Raw genomic sequence first — 24,752 nt, 5'->3', positions numbered from 1 at the left:
GCTGGATCTACTGTCTGCCGTCCATGTAGGCGATATAGGAAAAAGACACTCACTTAATCCGAATAGAAATAAAATCATTCATCCTCTGCGTTGCTAACTTTCAGTGAAAAGAGGGTTGACACGGTATTGTTCCTCTTGAGGGGTTGCGATTATCGTCGAAAGGCGAACAGGAACGATGACAGTTAGCATCGGAATTACCGTCACGGCCTTCTACCCTGTGTCCATAGCATTGATGTGATTTGACGATGGAATTATGGTCACTTTCACCGCGCCATCGTTTCTTCAGAGAAAAACGGGTTAGCACGCGAGATTGCAGCAAATAGCGACATTTGTACCGCATTTAATATTGTAACAAGTGGCAGTAAAGAGCGCTGCCTTGGTTGTAATGTAACATCCAATGCCGTTTCTTTATCGTTGCAGGCTGTTGAATAGTGGAACCAACAATTCCCTGCCGGATACGGCTCAAGGCGACGCTGTTGGTCTTCGCACTACCGAGTGCCTCTATGGGTGGGATTACGACTACTCCTTCATCTACCCGACCGTCGTGTCAGAGGTTACTACCATTATTCTCTTTTTTTTTTTTCTAATGCGGTTCCCTGGTCCCCGGTAAGCCTGAAAGAAAATTCAGCGCCGTTCCACCCTCCCAAGGTGTGTGACCAGTGCAGCTGTTTGTGGGTCATTGGTAGGACAAAAACTCCCCCTCAAACCGCGCCGTCGCCCCTAGGAAGCGTTGGGCGGGATTGCAGCCACGGCGACGTCTTGCGTTTTCGGGCTCGCGGTATTCGGGGCCCCGGAGGGCATCGCGCTTACGTTTGGCGTCCCCCGCCCGATCGTCGTCGGTGGTCTTCTTCCACCGTGTTCACGCCAGCTGCCTCCTTTTTTTCTCAAGTAGCTTCACCGTGCAACTCATGAAGAGGGTAAGCCAGGTTACAAAGACAAAACTTACACCGTTCTCCATAAAATCGGCTTTACATCTAAACAGATATGCATTGCCGGAAATACATTTTTTAGGGGCATTACACGCCATATTGAATGAAATTATGAAGCACCAGAGGCTAACAGGTGGTCAAATGTAGAAGGTGTGCCGAACTGAGGAGGCAGAGCTTTTTTCAGTCTACGCACGCAAATAATAATAATAAAAAAACGTTGAGTCAGCTTAAAGCAGTGGTTTTCAGACGGGGGTCTGCGAATGCATTTTATGGGCCCGCGAAGCCTTTTCTCACATTCTCTCTCTCTATCCTCCCATTTATTTCTCCTTTTTGCCAATGCAAAAATGTGGCTTCGCTGCATGACATTACGTTTATTATTTCCCCACGAAGCACATCTTTTAATGTGTGCTTTTTGCACAACACTCCAGCTATGCAAGAAAGCTAGACGCATAGAAGGCAGAATATTAACGATTGAGCAACTTTAAGCTGCAAGAGCAAATTGCTTGACAATATGACATGCATGAATCAGCATAAAAGTTAGCCTCAAAAAGCGGACATTGAATATGTGTGGGCGACTTTAGCCGCATGCATAATTATTAACGTGTTAATATAGGTAATCGTGGGGTCGTCCGTCACTGTTGCCAGCCCAAAATAGTCCCCGCGCCCCAAATGGTTGAGAACAACTGGAACAAACAAACAAACAAACAAACAAACAAACAAACAAACAAACAAACAAACAAACAAACAAACAAACAAACAAACAAACAAACAAACAAACAAACAAACAAACAAACAAACAAAGGCAGAAACGAACAAAGTCAAACAGACTAAAACAAACAAACAAAAACAACTGCGTAATAGTTTTTTTACAGCACCCTTCTCACTTTCAAAATTTTTATCTTCGAAAAGTAAACGTGGCAAAAGCATGTGTGCTCGCTAGTTAGCTTAGTGCAACAAAACGATTACCACCACGGGTTAGCACGTCAAAAAAAAAAAAAAACATTAGTAATAAATAGATGCGATGCCATGGAGTCATGGTGTTGTAAAGCCGCCTTGTACACCACGCTCTCCCTCCCTCCCTCTTTGTGTTCAGCAGCTAGTGCAACCCGCAGCCGGCTGTTTAGTGCGAAAGCAATAGTAAATGGTCCATTGAGCGATAAAGCCACCGTCGGCGGCATCAGAGGCAGCGAAACAGCCCCTAAGCCCACCGCGAAGCATGGCACAGCTCCCCCGGTAGCTAGGTTGCGTAGAGCGTGGTCTTGTGAGAGGTAGACCCAAGTAAATTCGTGTATAACAATGGCGTTGATCGGGTGAACTTGAGGGAGTAGCATTATGGATCCAAAAGCCAATTACAGAGCTTCGCGGGCCTAAGAGATATTCTGGGATTTGGGATAACAATGTTCATCGATTTTCACGCCCCGCGAAAATGTTTTCATAGAAACCTTGTATGCGTGGAGGACAGAACATTAGCGTGTACTCAATATAGGGCGAGAGATTCCGGCTTTCGCATGAGTATGCGAAACCCGTAATCTAGCTTAGGGTAAAATGTCTAAAGATCATGATGTTTGTAACTTTTTGGGCTTTAAGGATATTGGCAGATTTGTAGAACCTTTGACCCTTGTTACCCTCTCTGGGGCGTCAATTACAATAATCCTAACATTAGTTCATACACTTTTATATGAGCATGCAGTTCTTAAATGCAAACACCGAATCTAGAACTTTGCCAGTCTTACAGGTAATGAGCGATTTGTACATGAGCCTGAAAAAAATGTTGACGGGGTCAGATGTTATCGAACTTCATGAGGGAAGAGATCGCCCCCCCCCCCCCCCCCCCCGCAAAAAAAAAAAACTGAAATTTTCCTAACATGGGAAATGGCCCGTGCCATCCCTTTGTAGATCTATCTGGGTATCTGAAGGATCATGTGCTTCGGTCCCATGCCCAAGTGTCACATGACCACTTTAGGGATTGACAAAACTGCATATGGCCCGTGTGCCGCGTGCTATGAATGCCGACTTGTTTGTTTGCTTGCTCGCTTCCGTTATTGACATAAGGTTAAGAATAAGGGGCTCGTCCAAGATATACAAAGGAAAGACAGCAGTCTAGAATGTTAAAGAAAGCAGAGGGGTATAGTTAACATTTTGTAATCTTAGGAAAGAAGGTGCACAGAAAAACACGTGTCCAGAGGGGGGCCGAACCCGCGCTTTGCGATTACATGTTGCATGCCTTACCAATTCAACTACCTGGGCGACTTTCTCCTTTGCCACCTTCTGCGGTACTTATATTTAGCACAACTTTAGCTGACGCTTGAGGGTGGAAGCCAGCGCCGCTTTGACAACACGAGGCAAAGAGACCTTCTTTTTAACCTCGGGCCGTGACTCGAACGTCTACAGCCTGTCACGAGCAGTCGACTAACTGGAAACCCCCTTACGCTACCTTTGGCGTCAAGGCGGGTAGGAAAAAGGCCCTCGTTCTTACAGCTTAGTATGGGCGTTCTTTCTTGCTGTGCATGACACTGGTCGTGCCGGCATGCAACCACCACGACAACAGTTGGACTGGGTCTGCGAGAACCGCTGGAAGGCATACGTGTCCGACACAACGTTCTGGGTGTGCACGGTCATCGGCGTACTTGTGTGCGGACATCTGACTGACAGGTGAGAGCGAGACGGCATGCCGACGAGGTTAAGTACGCTGCTGCAAGCATTACTGTGACATTAAAAAAAAAAAAAAAAACATTTGTGGTCTACGCGTCCCTGCCCCGGCGGATTTATTGTTGCCTTTATGCTGGTAGAAAATGCGGAGTAATGCGGAAATACCGCATAAGCGCCTGTCATGGGGGTATCCATAAAGCAGTATAACGTGTGCGCGCGTTAACATCCCTTGCGTATATTAACGCTCACGTGCACAGGCGAGCAGAGAGCCGCGAAGCATAGAATTTATACTTCATATCGTAAAGCCTGCTTGATGTTGCTGACTTGAGTTTGTTTGGGGCCCCTTGGGCTGACATTCGTGTCTTCTACAACTCCACACCATGCGGCTACAGACCCCCTTTTTTTTCTCCCCCTCCCTCCTTCATTTTCCTCTCGTCCAGGGTGGGCCGTGTTCCGGTGATCGTGGGCGTGAACGCGCTGTGCGGCGTGGCCGGCCTGTACGCCTTCTTCACGGCGGGCTTCGTGCACTTCCTCGTGAGCCGGGTCTGCCTGGGGCTCGTCATGCTCGCCCTGAGTATCACGCCATTCGTGCTCGGTGAGGAGGAGAGCGCCTCGTTTCTGTGGGGGGACGGGACACTCAGACGCTTTTAAAGTCCACTCTTCCTGCTGGTGGGTGAACGACACATTTTACTCTCCCTTACCTTTAGTACTGTTAACAGCTGTCTTACATTGCGGCCCCATCCTTCGTTCTTCACAAAAACTGCAATGATGCAAGAAAATTTCAACAAGGATGTTGGAACAAAGCTGGATGAGAAACTGGAAAATAAGTTTAAACACACAGATACAAATATCAGCTTAGCCCGTACCTATGCCTTGGATGGGAGGTTGGAAGAATATATGGGCAGGGAAGTGGGGGGGGGGGGGGGGGGGGGTGGAGAAGGGTTATCAGACAACCTTTCCATAAATTGTTTCCTGTGGTGATAACTGTGCCTAGCAAGGTAGAGGGAGTTCAAGGACGTAAAATTTGTGCAAAGGTAAGCTATGGCTTAGGTGCACACAGACGTGCGCAGAGCTGTCCTAGTGGTGAAAAAGTATTCGTAATTTGACTGTCTATATTATGAACCGTTTTTTTTTGTGAAGGGACGGGAGCGGCTGGGCGCGGGGGAAGGGGTGGGGGAAGGAAGGGCATTGGGAGAAACGGGAGGCGACTAATATGAGAAAGGAGGGGGAGGGATGGAACAGGTGTAGAAAGTGAGAGGCAGGTGGGAAGAGAGAGAACGGGAAGGAGAGGAAGGGAGGTAGGAAGGGAGTTAGAAGACAGGGGGAAGGGGCAGAAACGCGCCTCGTTTTTCGACGTCATTTGCAACAAAGCAAGCAGATACGTTCCCAAGTTATAAACGTATCGTCTGTAGCGAAGCAGGCTAATACAACGCGGAATAAAAAAATGTTTTATTTTTGCTTAGTTAATTCCTGTTGTCCTGGACTATTACACCGTGTGCGCGGGCCTTAAGTGAGGATATCGTTCCCGGGAGGTATAGCGAATTATTTCCTCTCTCGGCTGGCCCCTCAATGGCGTTGTGTGCGCGCGCAGTGGTGGAGTACGTGGCCCCCGAGCGCAGAATGATGGTGCTGAGCGGCTTCCAGTTCTCCTACCCGCTGGTGGGCGCCGCCTTCCCTTGGATCGCCAGCGCGCTCTTCCACTGGAGGGCGCTCACGCTCGTCTCCGCCTTGCCGGCCCTCCTCGCACCCGTCTTCTGCCTGTGAGTCTTCTCCTCATCCCCTAACTGTATATACTGAGATGCAGCGACAGACTGAAAGAATACGTGCATAAGCACCCAATTAGTGGCCTTAACTGTATGCACACATATGGTGTGTTTAATCGAATGCGTATGGGTCTGGGTTTCTCCAAGGATCCTCGGTTGATTGTGGCCACACCGCGCTGCAATGCGGGCACACAAACGAAAATACGTTGGAGTTGCCTGCTGCAGATTCCTTTATGGGTGCGTAAACTCGTGTTTGGTGCTGCCTGGCTTGTTTATGCTGGGGCACCTTTGTTTGCTTTAAAGAACTGACGCTTTTCTTTCAACGCTCCAGTCACACTCCTGGTTGTCTATGATATGATAAGCATCGCGTATGAATACTCGCGACGTCACCTGCAATAAGAACAATAGACTGTAATGCCGATAGCGCGAGCTAGAGTCGTTTTATTGATGTTTTGTCTCCCACGCGACGCCATCCTTTCGCGCACTCGCCCCGAGGGCCGTGCTCCTGTGTACGGCCGCTTTCGTCACGCCCACCACTTCGCATGCGCTGTTCCAGAGGCTCCGCCCGCTCCTGTGGACGCCTATAGTTGAGACTCCCCGCTTATGCATTAAAAAGAGCACAGCCATGGAAAGTTATATAAAATTGAATTGTATTGGACTGAAATGGATTGGATTGGATTAAATTGAATTGTATTGGATTGGATTGGATTGGAAATCGTTTTAGCAGCAGTAAGCACTCTCACGGGTGATTTACGGTAAGAACGATCCCCAGTGCTTCACCCATTCGTCATGATTCACTTCGTGGAGATGCGTGAATTACAAGATTTACACGGTGCTGTGCCGTGAGCACGGACGCCGGACAAGCTTCGCCCCTAAAAGCATGCAGCGCTCCGTCTAACGACGAAGATGGTTGAACGCGAAGCTTTCTCGTGATGCATTCTTTGGTTGGCCAATCTGACACCGCGAGTATGTGCTACTCTGGAGGTACGCACCACTTTTCTGAAATACCCGTGCAGCGACTCTCGGGTAGGCCTAACATTTGGGTTTGGGGTGTACTGCGCGAGTGGGTACCTGCTGCTTGGCGTTCGCTTCGACCAAGTGGAAATGGAGCAATCGGATAGACGCCGGCCTCACAACGCGAGGGACCCAGGTTCGATTCCGGCCACAGGAAGAGTTTCTCTCTTTCGCTGCAGTCATCATCATCATCGTCAAAGAAAGTTCGCTTTCCTGCAGCGCGTATTGGCGAACAACGGCATCAGTGAGGATAATAAAGCTTCGCTTTAAATGCTTGTAGCATGACCCGACGCACCCGATCACTTGCTAACGTTATCTACCTGCTCCAGATGCTCCTTCGCACGATGCTGCCGCGCCTCTTCAGATTACTTTATCAATTCGGCGTGAACTACCTGCATGCTCAAAAGCGGCCGTCGCCCCGACGATACTGACCAATGCGATGTTCGTACTTGGTTCAATGGTTGCGCGCGCCCTCTGCAGGTTCGTGCCCGAATCACTGCGCTGGCTTGTGACAAGAGGGAAAACGGAGCGCGCCAAGAAGATCCTCCGCTTCGTGGCCAAAATGAACGGCAAGGATCTCTCCGAGGAATTCCTGGATAAATGTCAGGTAAGCAGCACGCTGCCCCTGAGACGCCTGCTCATACGCACTTTCTTCCGTTGACACGGACGGCGGAAACTGGCCGTGGAAAGCAGAAGCTACGCATCTCCCGATTGAACAATAAGGCTGGAAGCAAGGAGGCGAGCAAACAAGAAGTGGTTCGTTCCAAGCACACCTTGCGCCATTGCTCTTCGGTATTCAACATTTAACGAAAACGGCATTGAGCTGACGTTGCACGTTAGTCTCTGATCGGGTCTTCGCCATTGATCTTCGCTATTCAACATTTAACGAAAACGGCATGGAGCTGACAGGTGCACGTTAGTCTCTGATCTGGTCTCAGGTATATATGGAAAAAATAACCTAGGACTGGCTATAATATATACATTATAAGTCACTGCCTGTCTCTCAACTAATAGAATGATTTAATTGCTTGTGCAACCCCTCTTTTTACTGTTTGAACATCTAGAATGCATTTAAAATGTAGTTAATAAACACGTCGAGTCCTTAGATTTGGCGGCCATGAAATACCACAACCAAATATTACTGCTCTGCGCACAAAAGACAATTTGTAGACTCACTCAAAGGTTTTCTCTACCTTTGTTGTGTGTTTTCAAAGTCTGAGCATTGTTGGGGCGCTGGAATGACGTCACGCCAGCAGCGTCGCGGCTATTGGCCGGTTTCCTTTCAGGTGCAGCAACAAACGCACCCGATAGCCACTTCAAATAAAAATGAAACGGAAGCAAAGAAGAGACCACAAGAGAGATATGTTGCGGTGAGCAAATATGGGAGAGCTGTTCTCTGCTGGCGAGAAGCACAACTTTGGAAGTGCTTCCAGAAAGTAGTGAAAAGAGTTAGTGAAAGGACAAGAGCTCTAGGCAGGGAAAGTGTTCATTGGCACCACCGCGGGCTCCCTTTGAGCCAATCGTTCCGTTCTTCTTTTTCTGTCTTCGCTTAGTTCTCAAAGCCTGGCCAATCGGACAACGGCGAGCATTCGGCCATGGACATGCTGAAAAGCAGCAATCTGCGAAAGAACTTCATACTCACGCTAGCCTGCTGGTGAGTTCGAGGAAGAGGCGGGCCAGAGGAGACGCACGAGAGCATGCTGTGATCATGCTTCGGCAGTGCAGCTTATTTGTGCTAGAATTTAACGGAAGTAATCTTATCCTCTCATCATTACGCTCTGATTCATTGAACACCACGTTTCGGCGGGTCGTATAGTGGTTGGGTGGGGATAAATTTAATTTACTTGTTGTCAACGCGAGTTTAAATCTCGTCTTCATCCCGGCCCTTTCGCTTTTCGCGCAGTAGCGAAAAACCCCATACGCCTCACCAAGTACATGCGGGCTGTACACGCACACGCACACATTTGACTTCAGAAAACATGTTACCGAAAAATAGGGGCGTTAGATTTTTTCGCTATACCTGTCTTACAGCGTACATGCCAGTAATGAAAGGATAAGCAGGGAATGCGCTTTTTTTGTCCGCCTGCAGGACCCTGGCGTGCCTGGTGTACACGGCAGGCCAGCTGTACGCAGCCAATGCCAGCCACGACCCGTTCGTGATGACCACTGCCGTGAACGTCGTGGACGTGCTGGCAACGTGTGTGGCGCTGCCCCTGGCCGATCGCTGGGGTCGCAGGCCTAGCATGGTCACCGCCTACGCGGCTGCAGCTGCGGCCTACTTCTGCGCTGTGGCGGTTCCCCCCGGTATATATCACACGTCCTGTTGTACTTTTCCTGTGTCCTCCTCCTCCTCCCCCCCCCCCAGCACACGCACACGCATCTGATAAGCAGAAAAACATTTAAAGGTTAATGCGAAAGGACTCGCGACGAATGATAGAAACGAAATACTGGTGGCGGTGGTACCATGGCTTGTACCCAATTAGGGGGATTAGCCAGAAAATGGGTGCTTACCGAAAGGAACTCTACACGTTTCGGGGAAAACGAAAAATAATGATATATTAGGACTAAAGAAATAGTGATCATGTGTATATGAGCTCGTGTGCGAGAATAAACGTCTTTTTTTTTTTTTTTCACTTTAGCAATGTGCTGTCGGTCACAAAATAAACCGGACCAAGGGAGCGGTGCGCGAAAACTATCGGCGCAACGCCTTCGGGCCGAGCGCCTGCTTTCGAGATAGCTGAGGGCGCATGCGTGTTCCAGTCCAGTCAGTGCATGCCAGTTTTCTCAATCTCGGCGTATAGAGCTTCGTTTCTCTTGAATGCGGCACCCGGCGGCGCCATGCGCGGTGCTCCGAATGAGCGGCACGTTTTTGGCGGCGGCCGATATAGCGTGTGGCATTCGCTTACGTGCGCAACGGCGCCGTTCATCTTTGCGATATGTTGTCGGGGACTCCTTTGTCATCTCACTGACTACAGAAAACTGGCCTTCAAGCACGTATGTGATAAAGAACCAGTGCTGGTTGTTATGTGACGAACATGCAGTTTATATCAAGCACTAAACAACTGGGATGGTTTATTCGCTTCATAAATAGGCGATACAGCGAATGGTTGGCTACAAGCTGATGAGATGTGTGCAAACTTGCCGTCATTGTCTATTACCTTGCGAATACCTGGAAGGAGCTATTCTAAAAAGACTTTACAATTTCTGGACCGGAGCGAAGGTGTTCCCATTCCTCTGCAATCGCATCCCACAGCTCGTCAGCCGTGATTGTAGGGTTTAACGCGCTGACGCAACGCAGGCGATGAGGCGCGCCGTAGTGGAGGGCGCCGGATTAATTTCGACCACCTGGGGATCTTTAACGTGCGCCGAAATCTCGAACACACGGGCGTTTTTGCTTTTCGCCTCCATCAGAAAAGCGGCCGCCGCGGCCGGGAATCGAACCCGCGTCCTCGGACTCAGCAGCACAATGCCTTAGCCACTGAGCCACCGCGGCGGGTTCGTCAGCCGTGCTGCCAGTCATTTCTTTTGGTGAGGTGCATCTTCATTATTCCCCAGACATTGTCGATGGGGTTCAGGTCTGCCCCGCACGGAGGCAACCGCCGCTGAAGCCACGCGTGGTCCCCCTGGAGAGCGCTCACTTCTTGATTTTCGCTTGATGGTGGTGTGCCCACGGATGGACGCGGACGGACATTGGGAGGTCCTTAGGTACTCGGCACCGTTACAGGCGAGGGAGTAAAGGCCGACCTCCATGCAGCGAAATGTCGGCGAAAAGGCGGCGAACGTCGCCCGGCGGCGGCCGCTCTGCCGCCGGCGTCGAAAATACGGCTGTTCGCCGGCGATCTACGTGAGCTAGATGTCGAACGCGCGGCGACGTACGCGACCGGAAGCGGCAAACTGCATTTTGAGGCCGCAGCCAATCACAGCCTCGTACTTCGTTGTACTTCCTGTCCTGTCTTCCGTCGGCGGCGTTCGCCGTGTCACGTTGCATGGAGGTTGGGTGGACGAAAACTGAGCGGCGCGTCAAACCACGGCGTCCGCCGCGCCAAGTTCGCCGAGAAACTTCGCTGCATGGAGGTCGGCCTTAAGCCGTTTGACTCTCGGGTACTAACTCACGGTCATAGCCCAATGGGTAAGACAATTGACACCAGCTCTGTCTGGTCTTCCAGACACAGGCTCGAATCCTGCCGGTACCTGTGTGATTTTTTGCGATTGTAAATGTATGCGCACGGACGCGGACGGAAATTGTGCGGTCCTAAGGTACTCCGCACCTAAAAGGAAACACCCGTCCACGAATGGGCCATTCAGGACGTAGGGCAGAATAGTCGTAGTTGTGACGTTGCAGTACTTGGGAGCGTTGAATCTTTATCGCGGACTTGCTTGAACGCCAGTTTTCTGTGCAGCCAAGAAGATGGCAATAAAAGGAGCACCCGACAATATATCACAAAGATGTACGGAGCCGTTGCGCGCATAAGCGCATGCATGCCACACGCGCCGGCCACTGCCAAAAATCGTGCCGTTCGCTCGAAGCACCGCGCACCGCGCCGCCGGGTGCACATTCAAGAGAAACGAAACGCTGCGGCCGAGATCGAGAAAACTGACATGCATTGACTGCCATGGACTGGAACACGCATGCACCCTTAGCTATCTTGACAGCAGGCGCTCGGCTGGAAGACGTCGCGCCGATAGTTATCGCGCACAGCTCCCTTGCTCCAATTTATTTGGTGACCGACAGTATGTGTTTCACTAAGATATACGCACAGTAATTTCTGGTTTTCCTTATGTTACGTGTACAGGAATGAAATCGATCAGTATACCGCTGGAATCACAGCTATATATATATATTTAAGGCAAAACTTCAGTTTTGTGGATGCATGGTACATTTGTAACTCATATAAAAAAATTACGCCCACCTCCCAACCCTGTGTAGAGGCGACGCATCGTGGGTTTCCCTCGGCGTTTCCGTTGGGTTGATTCTCCGATCGCGTGAAACGTGCCATGGACGCGTACGATGCATTTCCGTCTACTACGGGGTTCCCGCATCCCGTGCACGTCGCTTTGCAGCCTCATCGTCGGTGGTGCTAGCAGTTCTGTTATCGGGCTGGCCGGTGCTTGTTGCGGTTGCGCCGATCATCGCGATAGCAGGCTTGTTAGTCTCCATCACGGAGCAAGATAAACAGGAGCGCCGACTTCGCTCTCTCCGGCGGGCTCTTAATGTCCATAACTCGTGGAGCACAATGTAGATGGCGCAGCGAAAGGGACCTTAGCCGGCGGCGGCTAAGCGGCCAGCGTTCCCCGTGCGCCGGCGGGCGAGTTGGCGGAACGCATTCCGTCGGCTCTGTCGTCTGCTTCGGCGATGGTAGTTTTGGGCACGGACTGCTTTGGGCCTGCTTTGGCTCCGCTTCGCGTTCATTGCGCGCCTCTTTCGCACAGTTGATTAACTTGTTCGACAGCACCTTCCGGCTAACCCGGACCCGAAGGAATTGAGTGGCCGTACGGCAAAGATACGTTAAGGATTGGTTTGCATGGCGGGAAAACAAAATATAGAGACCACATACAAACATATGGCTGCTATACAAACACTACCTTTGCGCAGTGCTTGCCGAAAATGTGGCTCCGTTTTGTAAATTTCGGAATACCAATTTGGCTGTGTTTTAACAGGTTTTACAAAAGGCGAAAGGAGCAACTGGTTCTGATCACTGGCGATTATAAAAGTTCCCTCAGCTTTCTCGCAGTTCTGCAACTTGCGTCCAAAACAGGGTGCGCCTAGAACACGGGTCGGCACTTACACGCTCATCAGAAAAGAACAGAAATGCGATAACATCACTCGCGACTGCCCGCGACGTAGCAATCTGCTCAAGATCAAGTCCCTGACAGTGCGGTCTTTTCACAAGCCTTCATTTCGCGATAACTCGCCGAAAGAAAATGTTTAACGAGCCGATTGTTTTGCTGGTTAGCCGCTTAACGAAAAAAAAAAAAAAAAAACGCCGGGAACCCTGGTAGGCCAAAAAATTGCAGCCATACAAATCGCAGCATTTTATTTGGAGACCACGGTGTTATCGACGAGATAACACCACCGTAGAGCGACAGTGAACATCGGGCGGTAAGTTGCGGCATGAGTTAAAATGAAGTATGCGTTTGATACTCTTGGGTTCCTTATCAAGCTGACAGTGTTTTTGTGCTCTTCATACAACAGGGCAGCCGTCCAATTCAGTCATTGGCACAGAAATGTGCATCATTGCCGTTTGCCGATGGAGACTCCGGGCGACCCTCGTAAGCGTTGTTCGTGCGCAGAAGCAGTATAAATAATTAAGCACGCGGCCGGAGAGCGGGATAACAACAGAGGGTAACCTTTGCCCTGCATCGATTCGTCGTAAGCAGAATCACGCTAGACTATGTTGTGGCGTTCCATATTACTCTTGCTCATTCTTTGGTGCTTCTGAAGTCGTCGTCGTTCAGTTGCGTCTTACATGTGCTGGGTTAGTACAATATTTTTAGTGAATATTCATAATGTCAGACTAAACGTTCCGGGAATAAGCGCCATGTATGCGGCGGCGTGCGATTATCTGCGCCGTCTATTGCGGCCGCACACGGGTTTTTAAATTCCGCGCGTGCACGCACGCCTCCTGCATAGTAGGACAGGCATAAGACAGACGTCGCTGCGCAAGAAAAGATGCCTCTGGGGAGAGCGAAGAAGGGAAGAGCCATGTACAGAGGCACAGCGACGAGAGGGCGAACGAAGGAGGAAGAGAGCAAAGGGAAAGCTGGGCGGCCGGCGGCGCGTGGACATTATCGGCCCGAGCAAAAGATTTTTTCTGGGCCACAGTCGGCGCTCCTCTTTATATCTTGCTCCGTGGTCTCCATTCAAAGCAGCGTTGGACATCGGAGCACCGGCGCTGAAACGACGGAGCGGAGCGGCGCAGGTACCGCGTTGTATACCGCCGCATAACGGTGAGGGGAATGAGGGAGAGCAGCGCATGCGCATGCGTTAACCGAGCGCTAGCGCACGCCGACGCACAGCTGGCATTGCGAGGAGCGAGCGCTAACCCGCAGATAACGCTGCGGTGAGAGCGGCGGAGAGCGCATGCGCAGCTTGCGCGGACAACGACGACGCTTGATGGATGGAGGGATGCATGCATGCATCGACAAGGCGGGTGAATGAGATGCGTCGCATCTAACATTTCAGTGTATCAATCGCACTGCGTCCACTGAAGGTGTACGCTCAGAATTTGGAAGTAGTCTGAAAAGCGGGTAAACAGATTCCGAGAATTTGCCAAGAAGGATTCGAGGATTCACAGGTGGTTGTTTTTTATTATTCGTATCGTCCATCATCGGAATGTTGACCGACCGTTGTTTTTTTTATGATCGTTTATTTTACCGTTTATCCAGCTATTTAGTGATTGTTTTGCGGAAGTTTTTCTGTTCAGTGCTTTTTTCGCAGCTTGACAAAATTCACATTTTCTACCTTAGCCCTCTTAATAATCACTAGTATTATTATGGTAATTTCGAGAAAGTCACCAATGGGTAACACTGCATTAGTCTACTGTGGATAGTATTGCCGATAGTTTTTTCACTATCAATAATTCGAACAAGAGTCAACTATCGCCAGTATCGATAGTGCTATTGATAATTTTGGATCACTGGCGCGGTCACGAGCATCTCTATTCAACCAAACATTCACGTTTTTGGATACAGGTGCTACATGGGTCCAGCATATGAAGCGTGAAGCGTTAGTTGACCATGAATCCCGTTATTTCACTCCCCGCTGCCGCCTCTTCAAGGGACAATCCCAACGTCGTCTACCCTGTCCTACACACAGAACACAAATAAGCCGGAATGGGAGTAAATGGCTTGTGTCATAACTCAGTACCAATTCGGAGTTTTCAAAACTCCTTCCAATGGGAGTTTCGCATTACTCCCATTATTTCGGCAGTTTTTTCAGTAGCATATGGGAGTTTCATTTTACTGCCACTACAATGGGAGTTTCCAGGGGTACCATTGGGAGTGTATTGTTTCCTCCAACTGGGAGTTTTCAGGGGGCGCATTGGGAGCAGTGTTGACCCGCATTCGAGGTTTTTTTTTTGTGTGTTATTATGCCCTTCATATATATGCGGTGCAGTGGAATTTATTACTGTATTTGGGAGTTCTTAATAAGGGCACAGGCCGCATTTTTATTTTTCGTGGGGATCACGTTATTTCTAGTCTTTTTCCGCTTCAAACGTTGAATGGCGAAACATGAAAAGTTTGTTTTCTGCACAGTCAATTTATTGCATAAAAATTACATGAATGCGATATACGTGTGAACACGTTAATAAGACAATAAAAACACTGAATCAACAAAACACCTACATCGAGAACACAAGGTATCTTGGTAAGAACTTTATCTACTACAACACTCCTCAACAAAAAAAAAATTACGCCATTTGCAAACAATGAGGTCAGCATGTCGTCGGTGCACTGTTTGCTTGCACCTGCCTCCCAAACGCTGATGTTGCCGCACCCCCTGGCACGTTCCCCTGGAAGCCACAGCAGCACATTCATTAGAGGGATAGCAAAACGCTTTAAATCTGCGGTAACAAATACAGAAGCATATTGGGCATCTGATCTGAAAAAAAAAAAAGAAACGGCACTGTAAAGACGCTGAACTTGTCACTCTTGTGTCCAACTTTCCGTAATGTCTGAATGTTTGTTTAAAGCTACGCAAAATTGCACTTCTGTCCGAGACACCTGCGCGCTCACTAGTCCGTCAAAACGAAGTGTTCTGCTGTTCAAAAAGGTGCGCGACCCTTGTGGCGACCAACTTCTCAAAATGCTTCCTTTCCCTCTTTTCCTTGCGTGTAGTGTTCTGGGAACGAGCTTCAGGTTTTACCCCCCGCCCTGCCCCTCTCTCCCCTCACCGAAAGTTAAGGAAAAATTTCGGTCGGTGTGACACCTGCGCGTGGCCCCCTTCAGAAAAAAAAAATAAATAAGCAGTCGTCTGTCGACTCTACAGAATGCTCCCTCGAATGGCGTTTGCTGGTTATAGTTACACGCGCCTAGCGTACGGAGAGCTCCCACGGGGCCCCGACCTTCTCCCTTTTCAGTGAATGCAATTAATCGCCGGCGGCACGCGGCAGTCACCCTCCTCGTAGCAGGCGCGGCTGGCACCACACCTACTTCTCAGGAAAAGCGGCCGCCCTGCGACGTTTGACCGGCCAACTTCACCCTCGCTTGCCAGTAAGCCACAGACACAGCCTAACAAAAACACCTAACAGCCGTCCAGAGTTCAGACAGTTTTCATTCTGCTTGCGAGGGTGAATGAGTGAGTGTTCTGCTCGAGACCCGCGCAAATACGCATTGCGTTCACACCGTTCGGCCTCCCCAATGACGTTCCGGGCATGGTGCCTTCTTTCAAGCACAACGCTCACCTCGAGTGGCGGAGAATCGCCCGTGCAGTGGCGCGGGAAACACGTTGAGTTTATTTGACGCTAGAAGGGGCACAAGTCTCCCAAAATGTTGCGTACAATAAAAAACGTGAAAATCTTACCTTCAACCACCTCGCAGAGGCACAACCGCGTTGTTTTTAACGAGCCACTCTCAGCGATCACTGAATTTAGGCCTCGCGTCGGCTCGCTGGCGTATTCCGTCGGCTCGAAGGTCGGTGACTCGGAGGCGACGTTGCAGTCCGTCGCACGTCAGTCCAGGCTGGTTCCACAATGTTCGCAACGAGCTTCGGTTGTTGGGAAGCACTTCACATCCGTTCGTCCGGCCGCAAGTTCACACTGGCAATAAATGTTCGGGGACGCTGGAGCTCACACGACACACGACACCAACTGGCAGCCATTTTGTAAGGACGCGTAGAGGAGGAAGGGGTGAAGGAGGAGGAGAAGGAAATGGAGGTGGCGTGAGAGTTTTTAATACTCCCATTAGGACAAACGCAGTAATCACAGCCAGATACTGCGTTTTGTGAAGAGGTACAACCGTGGTAAATGCGCTTATTTACGACGGCTTGTGGCCCCCGGTGTAAACTGGCAGTTTTTCCACCATCATACTACCACACGTGGGAGCAGGCCGCCTGTCGTGAGGAGTTTAAAAGACGTATCCCAGCCAAGAAACTCCCATTCAGGCTAACTTGTGTTTTGTGTGTAAATGAGAGCTGGTCCTGTGTGCCTTCCTCTGAATACATCGTGTGCTATGGTCGCGCTGTTTGTCGTTCAATACGTGTTTTCGAAACGGCATCGCCTTCCCCTTACAGGCACTGGCGTCCTGTGCATGACGGCGGTCTTCATGGTTGCCAGGCTCGCCCTGACCATGTCGTACAACGTGGGCTACCTGCACGCAGCCGAGGTCTACCCGACCGTCGTCAGGTCGCAGGCCATGGCTATCCGGCAGGCGTTCGGCTCCGTCGGCAGGTTCCTCAGCTCCCAGGTCACACAGCTGGTGAGGGTGTGGTGCACGCTGTTTGTCTGGTGCGCCTGTCACTCTGCAATGTTACTTGCCCTTTAGCTAAATGACTTAGCTGAAAATGTAAACGCTCTAAACGCTGCACGATGCGAAGAAAGATTCAGGTCTAAATTAAATGACAAAAGTTGGGCTGTAACAGTGATGGCTAAACTAGATGCAATTCAGATGAAGGTAATTTACCTGAAATGGCATTTCAGTGCCACCGCTAGCCCGAGGGGTAGGACTCCTTGATTTTGTCACTGATATTTCGTAGTCGAGACAAAAATTGTGCCCGAATCTTTTCGCGCATCCGTGCGGTAGACGTGTGCTTCTGTGATTTATACCTCGGTCTCATTTCCGGCTACAATTGTTAAAGCGAAGCTTTCTATGTTTCACTGATGTCGTATGTCACGTCGAAAATGCACTGCAGGAAAGCCAACTTCCTCTGACGATGATGATGGTCATGGGTGAAGTGAAAGAGAAAAAAAAAACGCTCCCTGTTGTCGGAATCGAACCTGGGTCCCTCGCGTTTTGAATCCGACGTCTATCCGAATGCGCCAAGTCCGGCACGGCCGAAGCAGCTTGGATTTGGATAGGGCTGCATGGACGTGCAATATTAGGAAATTCATGCACCCCTCCGTCTAACGACGGCGGCAGTTGAACTCGTAGCTTTCTTTGTGCGAAATCAAATGGCGACGGGTCAACATCAAAGCCGCTGCCATTGAAAAACCAAACTGCATGCAAGTCAAAGTCAAAGCTCAACGAGTCAAAGCCCAAACCGTCTACGGTTCTAAGTCCGAACTCGGGCGACAACCAAACAATCCATTACGAGAAAGCTTCGCGTTCAACCATCGTCGTCGTTAGACGGAGGGGTGCACGATTTTTAATAGTGTGGCCAACCATAAAGATGTTTGTACTTAAGTACACTGCTTTCCAAATGGGCACATTGAGTAAATCTCTATGCTTTTTTTATATCAGAGTGGCCCTCACTTATCACTTTGGGGCCGATATCACTTTGGGGCCGATATATCAATGAGCCGTTTTTCGGTCCCGCTGGTTCGGTTCACCTCGCGCCGCCATGACCTCAACGCGAATGCTAGAGTTAAGCCCGCACTGTACTTAGCTTCAGCGGCAAGGGCGAGTACGGTTGATTGAGGACGCTCCTTCCAAGGGTTCTAGGCGTGCGTGTATCGAGGCACTCTGCTCCTTCACGCGTGTGGAGCCATACCTTCAGCGTAAAATGAAGTAGTTACCTGCTATTGTAGCCTGCCACTGGCCTAGCCCGTTCCTGAAGAAAAACTACTGGTAATCTTTTGCAGCAAGGCATACGTTAGCGCGAACGACCAGCCATTTCGAATGGCTCTACAGAAAAAGAAAACAGAAATTGTCAAAATTACCGAAATGTTATTTTGACAGCGCCGGCTGCATTGCGAGTCTTTATTTTGGTAATTTGTTTCTTAGCATTCTATCTGCCTATCATGTTCTCACTTTTTTTCCTTGTGAATTTCTTCCGCTCCCCTTCCCCTTAAATGAATCCCGCGTATGCCACTGGCTGCCCATGTCTGTAATCATAAAAAGAGAGCGATAAAGGCGCCATCTATGCGTACTTATCCGCTGCTGACGGGCACACATTTTCACCCGGTGCCCTCGCAGGCTCAGTTCGGGCAGCCCATTCCGCTGGTGGTCATGGGAGCCATGTCATTCCTGCTGGCCATGCTCACACTTCCGCTTCCGGAGACGCTGCACCAGGAACTCCCGGAGACACTCAGAGACGGCGAGGAGTTCGTGCACGGACAAAACACGTGCTGCTGTGTGAAGCCACCGCCTACAGTACCACTTCCTCATCCCAGGACGCGAACACATTCCGTGCTCTAGCAGTGTCCGGTATTTCATCTGCGGTCAAAGACATCGGGGTGAAGTTTTCTCGACAGGCTGATTCGTTGCCACGGTTTGCCATGCCGAGCTGGACTCGGACATCGATTGTTTGGTGTCGCACCCATGACACGATTCGAATCACCCTCCACGGGGCTCTGCTGAGAATGAAGTCGAGTGACGGCCGCTGCGGCGTAAGGAAGGCGCAACAGAAAAAATACTGGGCATGCTTAGAACTTCCTAAGTATGTGAAGGCGAGAACGTATTTGAACCTTCTATTGATACGCTGTTCAACTTTCCTTTGAACTTTGCGACCTCGTCCGTCACCACTTGACCTGCACAGCACCCTCCGACGCTCTTTCTGCTCGCCCTTCATCGCCAGGAGGCTCCAATAGGTTGTATTCACTGGTGAGGCCCGCATGCAGGCAACCATGTGTGTGCGCGTCACTGGTTACATCTGGCTCCGCGGGATGGCAGTACTTGTCCGTGCTAAGCACATGATTTGTGTTGGACGTTCTAAACTCTACCCCACCGAACGCAATGTAATGCCTCGACTCCAATGTGAGTGCGACTACCAACATCTCTGTTGACACCACCGTTGAGAATAGGGTTGAAACGGAGCACAGGACGCACGCCGGTGTTTTTTTTTCTGCGGCGTGCGGCCGCAGTGGCCCAAGCAGCGGCATGTTCGTGGCCGTTTCCAGTGTTGCCAAGCGAAGAAATTGACAGCTGAACTTTTCAGTGAATACCATCTATTTGCCCCCGTCAGTACCTTCGTCTTCTCCAGGAGGCTCGCATTGCACGGGCGGCAGCGGAGCAGCGGCCTACCATCCTTTATCGCTACTGTTTCCCTTTTCGGGTGCTCGCTGCTTCACCGGCCTTTTTTCGGAGCTTTCCTCGTACCCTGCTCCTTCACTGCTGTTTCCTTTTCCCGGCGAGGGATCTTCAGCCCGCGTTCCCATTTTCTGTTCGATTCGGTGTAGCTGATAGCGATTATTGTACCTCCCGCGTTCCACGAAACGTAGAGATCTAATGCTTTCGCCTTAAAAATGAATGCCAACCTTACGCGGTATTTTGCGAACAGCTACAGCTCCCTCCGCCGCCAAGCGACGTGTCAGCCTCGTACGGCAGCGCCTTTACTGCTTCTTAGGCGGCAATTGGGTTACGAACCTGTTTGTCTTCTTCACTGTTTTCTAAAACAAGACTGGACGCCTTGGTCAAAACACACAAAGCCCCTTGCCTGTGAGACGCCCGCGCGGCTGCGCCGCACGGTTACACCCAGCGAGGGCTTTCCTGTTTGCCCCAATCACGTGCTAGTCAGCTGACCTGGCAGGCGAGTCGCTGTGCGACGTTCCCGACCTCTCAGGCCGCTTTCGGCGACAGGAAACCATTACGTTAGTACTCAAGCGTCACCGCTGTCACTAAAAAACACATCTACAGTCTTTTTATTGAATTTTTTCAGGCGTCACCAACGTTTCTGGGACACGTAGAATTCAACGCAAAAGCTTACCGTTCAGGTGTGACCGAACTAAATAAAACAGGAGGAGGGAAGGTGTTTTCGCCAGCTCTCTGACAAAAAAATATCTTAGTTTCCCCCGAGAGGTGCGAGCTTGTATATGGACTTACTTGTTGGCTCTTACCTTTTGAAGTGGCCTAGAAACGTTTGATCAAGGCGTACGTGCATGAGAACCGGGAGCGCACTAAAGAAAACACAAGAGGTGCCTCATTTTTCCGCAACTGTCTTCCAAAGCGCCTGTCAATTTACCTGTACAGCTTCGGTGCGAAGAACCCCAAGTTGAACTGTGACTTGAACATTTAGATTTTTATCTCGTTTCGTTGGTGTGTCATACGCTTGTCGTAAATTCAGCGCATACGCGATGCCTAAGGAATTGCACAGTGAGAGTGGAATAAATGCTATGACATATTTCAGTGTTGACATGCTTGGAAGATAAGCTGCACGGGCGTTGACAATGTTTCAATCATCCATAAATCGCAGCGTCTCCTTTTTTCTTCTGTGATCTCCGTCCCATGTTTATCAGCCCTGATATCTGCAGAAGCCCTCCACGAACGCCGTTTTGCCAGGCACGTGCCTGGCCGTTGCGTGAAATACTTCACGGAAATAAAAGCCTTGCACATCATTGACTGTTGTTGAGAGTAATATTTTGGTGAGTGCAAGGAAACTTGGAATGCGTCTGTCGTTTCACACCAGAAATGATTTCTACCAAAAAAAATGATAGAAAGCATACGTACAGAAGCTTGTTTAAATTAAATCAGCTCCGCGGGAGCCATTACGGCCAAAATTGATGCCTTTTGTAGGTGCAGATCAATTGTTTTCGCCACACAATCACATCGCAGTTCATTCGGGAAAATTTACGTTACTTAGTACATTACATTTGTACTAGCCCCTGACATTCGTGGCTGTACTGGCACGCACGTAAAGTTTTCCGTGGAAAGTCTGAAACAGCAGCAGCAGCAGCAACAGCTACAAAACTCAGTGGGTATTGGTCCAACTGGCGTCGCAGGGGTTAACCGAAACTAGTGTTACTATTCTGGCTCGATGTGGCGTCGAGTGGTTATTTCGACATCTGGGCGCCGAAATAAAAAAATTCCGGCCTGGCCGTTACCGAGTGCGCGCACGATGCTGCATTAGCTTTTTCGTTCCAATGGTCGTACAGGGACATTACAAATAATTACCGTCTGGAATGGGCCCGCCTCCCCCCGCTCACCCGTCACTCAATATTAATCCAGTCTGCCGTATGGCGACTGCTACAGACGAATTCGTCTCCAAGCCCGGTTACGCACAGCTACTGCTCGCAGAATCACTCAGGCGGAGCAATGGGAGGCGGAGGAATTGCAAAGCTCCGACCAAACGGATTAAGTCTGGGCCATCCAGCTGACCGTGGAGGCTGCTAGAGCGCAAGGGCTCTTGGCCGACGCCTAGGATCACCAGCTTCTTCCAATAAAATTAATTCTCTCTCTCGGAACTAAAGCCTGCTTACGGGCTTGAGGACGAAAACCTGTCGTACTATTGTGCCGGGTGTTTTTTTATATACATGTCCACGCGTCGACATAGCAGCCACGCTTTTTGCGTTCTTAATCTACCATACCCCACTTTAATCTATCTTAATCCCCCTTATCCTAATTCATTTTATTACACCTTAGTCCAACCTTAATCCATCTTAATTCATGTAGATCCACTTGATCTATCTTAATCCATCTTCTAATGGGCATCAAGCTCACATTCAGTTAAGACATATAAGGCCTCAGCCCTAATATAAAAGAAACATTTCGTGCGCTAGTTCCGCCAACATATGCCGCACTTGATTATGTGACCCAATTCCCTACGCCGCGGTGGCTTAGCGGCTAAGGCGTTGTGCGGCTGAGCCCAAGGACGCGGATCCGATTCCCGGCGTCGGAGGCCGCTTTTTTGATGGAACCGAAAAGCAAAAACGCCCGTGTGTACGAGATTTCGGCGCACGTTAAAGATCCCCAGGTGGTCAAAATTAATCCGGAGCCCTCCACTACGGCGCGCCTCATCGCCTGCGTTGCATCGGCGCGTTAAACCCCCACAATCAATAATTTCCCCAGGCCATACCATTAAGACGATTGGGGTAGGCAGTGTTGTGCCTCCGTTTGACTGTATTCTACTTGCTGATGTGTCAGCATTCGCTCTGCCCAAGAATGGCTCAACCTAAGTTGAAGTTTGTGGAAGTATACTTGTGTTAGTCATAGCGTGCAGACTTGTTTTGTCCATATTTAAGGAGAGTAATTATCACTCCTGGCAAGTCTCTTTACGCGTTCTATAATTTATATGCTTCGCGTCCTCTGAACAGCCATTACTCGGAGGCGTCTTTTCTCTTACTTAAATGCTTGAAGAGACCTTGCAACAGTTCTGTCAAGTTTTTTTCTTAAATCTGAACTGCTCTAACAACGTAGTCAACAAGCACGCCCAGTATGTAAAATAGAGGTTCACAACGTAGGAAAGTCAAAATTATTTCTCTACATCCTCAAATAATTTAGAAACTCGCTCAAAAGATCGAGAAATGTTTCTGATTTTCCGGGTCTGGGAGTTTGCGCGCTCTCATGACGTCATTCGTGGGATATCATGCACCACTGTTGGCCGGCTCCCTTTCAGTAGCAGCAGTAAACGCATTCGATAGACCCCCTAAACAGTCACTACAAAATCAAAGCAGAAACTATAAGTCACTTCTGCTTCGACGGGCAAATTGCACAGTGTCACTATGTGTGGGTGATGACCAACTTTCTCAGTGCTTCCAGGAACGAAGGAAGACAGAGACACCGCTGATCGGGAATGTTGCAGGGTCCCTTTACGCATTTCTATGTAGACGCAATGAAGAAACCCGCCCGTCCGTGCGTCCGTAACGTCTGGTATGGCACACTTTCGCCGCATACCGAAATGCTATTAAAAAGATGCTTTTCATACGTTGATGTCTGATTCGTTAAAGGGGCCATGCAGACAAAATACAGGTTTGGTTTATTCAGAAGATTTTGTGTTTAACAGTGCCAACATCGCTTGTCCGTAAGCATACAATGCTTTATTCACTGAGAAATTAGTCAATTTAAGTTAAAATTTTGATTTTCCCGCACAATGTGACGTCTGCAATGACGTCACAAGAACAGGTCTTCAAGCGAAACCTAGTGTGCCATTAGGCTCGTTAATTTTACCGTTAATTTTCCTAGATGGCACCACCATAGTGCGCCGAGCCGTCTCCTGCCTTTGCTTTGTGACCGTATTTGCACCTGGCCGGTTTTTGTTATGGTAGAAAATAATCGTTTCGTGAAACGCTCGCTCGACAAACAGGGTCACATAAGACACCGTCGCTTACGCCAATCGGCCAGTGTCGTCTGAGACTACCCTAAAGCGCCGCAGTGCTGTGCATCTAAACGAAGCGTAGGGCGCGCAGTACCAACAGCAGTACGCATCGGTACTTCGTGACTTCCACTGTTTGTCCCACCATTCTTACTGACATAAAAAGAATGTGCGCTAAATTTAAGCGCAAATAGCTCGTTCAGCAAACTTATAAGTTCTGCCTAATTTGTGTTTGCTTTTTCGGCCTCCGCCAATCGCAGAGCTGGCTGGTATGACATCATAGGTTCTGTTGCGGGAAATTAGCGAGTGGGTCGCATGGCCATTACCTTTTTTCCTAATTGTACAGCTTGTTTGAGCGAATTTTACGTTAGAAGTGGTATCAATATGATTCTAATGAGGCAATCTTTTGAATGAACCAAACGTGTTTTGTTTGCAGGGCTTGCCCAAGGAAGTTAAAAAAATTGCGTCTTCCACGCAATGCATTACTGTTCAGTGGCAGAGACACCTTTATAGGAGCTTAATGTACAGTTTTGTGAGGTTTACACGCTCAGCTTTCGTTAAAACTTTGTCAAGATGTCTAGGAACGGTATAACTCAACAACGATTAAGTTTGAGCATGCTGGTGATGGTGCCATCGTCGCTGGACATGAGTTCATAAATGCGAGAGTCACTTTATCTTCAATTGTGTCCTCGAAGTACAGTTAGGTCTAGAGGCCTTGCACATTGGCTAGTTAATTTCTAGCAAAGCATTTTCGTAAAGTAGTGCAGCCGAATTTTAAGGCACTCTGTGTAAAGCGTTTTATGGCATAGATGGTGTTACGAGTGTATTTACTAAAGCGCCCTTGGGCCTTCCTAGTTCTGTGCCAGGCTGATCCTGCGGCGCCTGAAAAATGTATTTCCAGCAGTTTGTTTGTGTACAGTTGAGAAACCGACTTTAAGGGTCTCGGTGTTTAGCAGAGCGGCTTCAGCATTTATCCGCCAATTCCCACTAGGAAGTTTCTGCGTTTTTTTTCTGGAACACCCTGAAACCCGAAGTTGCACGCGTATTTTCATCAGACTCTCTGATAAAACATGAATCTACTACCACTGGTTATGAAAGCTGTTCACAAGCGCAGTAGCCACGAACCGCTCTGGAAAGACCCCCAAGGTACATTGTTACCGGTTGCGGGGCAGAGTCTGGGCAGGCTCCAAATGAGCGGTAGAAGCTGCGGGGTCCATTACGCCCGTGGTGTCCTGTAACTAAAGACCTGAAACTTCGTATTCATCTTCCCCATTA

At 49.5% G+C, this 24,752-nt stretch overlaps 1 protein-coding gene across 1 annotated transcript; it reads left to right on the top strand.

Annotated features, from left to right (window-relative positions):
- Positions 1-382: 382 nt before the first annotated feature.
- Positions 383-21,311, top strand: LOC144178821 (organic cation/carnitine transporter 2-like). Its single transcript, XM_077706949.1, has 9 exons — positions 383-553; positions 3,478-3,581; positions 4,019-4,173; positions 5,170-5,338; positions 6,836-6,962; positions 7,909-8,009; positions 8,445-8,659; positions 16,587-16,771; positions 18,428-21,311. The coding sequence occupies exons 1-9, from the start codon at positions 398-400 to the stop codon at positions 18,647-18,649; spliced, it is 1,434 nt and encodes a 477-aa protein (XP_077563075.1). The 5' UTR covers positions 383-397; the 3' UTR covers positions 18,650-21,311.
- The last annotated feature ends 3,441 nt before the right edge of the window (positions 21,312-24,752 follow it).

The sequence above is a fragment of the Haemaphysalis longicornis genome, unplaced genomic scaffold (genome assembly GCF_048455015.1).
Source record: "Haemaphysalis longicornis isolate Haplotype H1 unplaced genomic scaffold, Haemaphysalis longicornis Haplotype H1 scaffold_4, whole genome shotgun sequence".
NCBI classification, from domain to species: domain Eukaryota; kingdom Metazoa; phylum Arthropoda; class Arachnida; order Ixodida; family Ixodidae; genus Haemaphysalis; species Haemaphysalis longicornis.
This window is presented reverse-complemented; position numbering and strand designations above follow the sequence as displayed.

Excerpts from the sequence above, each read along its gene's own strand:
- LOC144178821 (XM_077706949.1), top strand. The coding sequence starts at position 398 with ATGCCGTTTCTTTATCGTTGCAGGCTGTTGAATAGTGGAACCAACAAT. Across the intron at positions 5,339-6,835 it reads CTCGCACCCGTCTTCTGCCT|GTTCGTGCCCGAATCACTGC; the intron begins GTGAGTCTTCTC and ends CGCCCTCTGCAG. Across the intron at positions 16,772-18,427 it reads GCTCCCAGGTCACACAGCTG|GCTCAGTTCGGGCAGCCCAT; the intron begins GTGAGGGTGTGG and ends GTGCCCTCGCAG.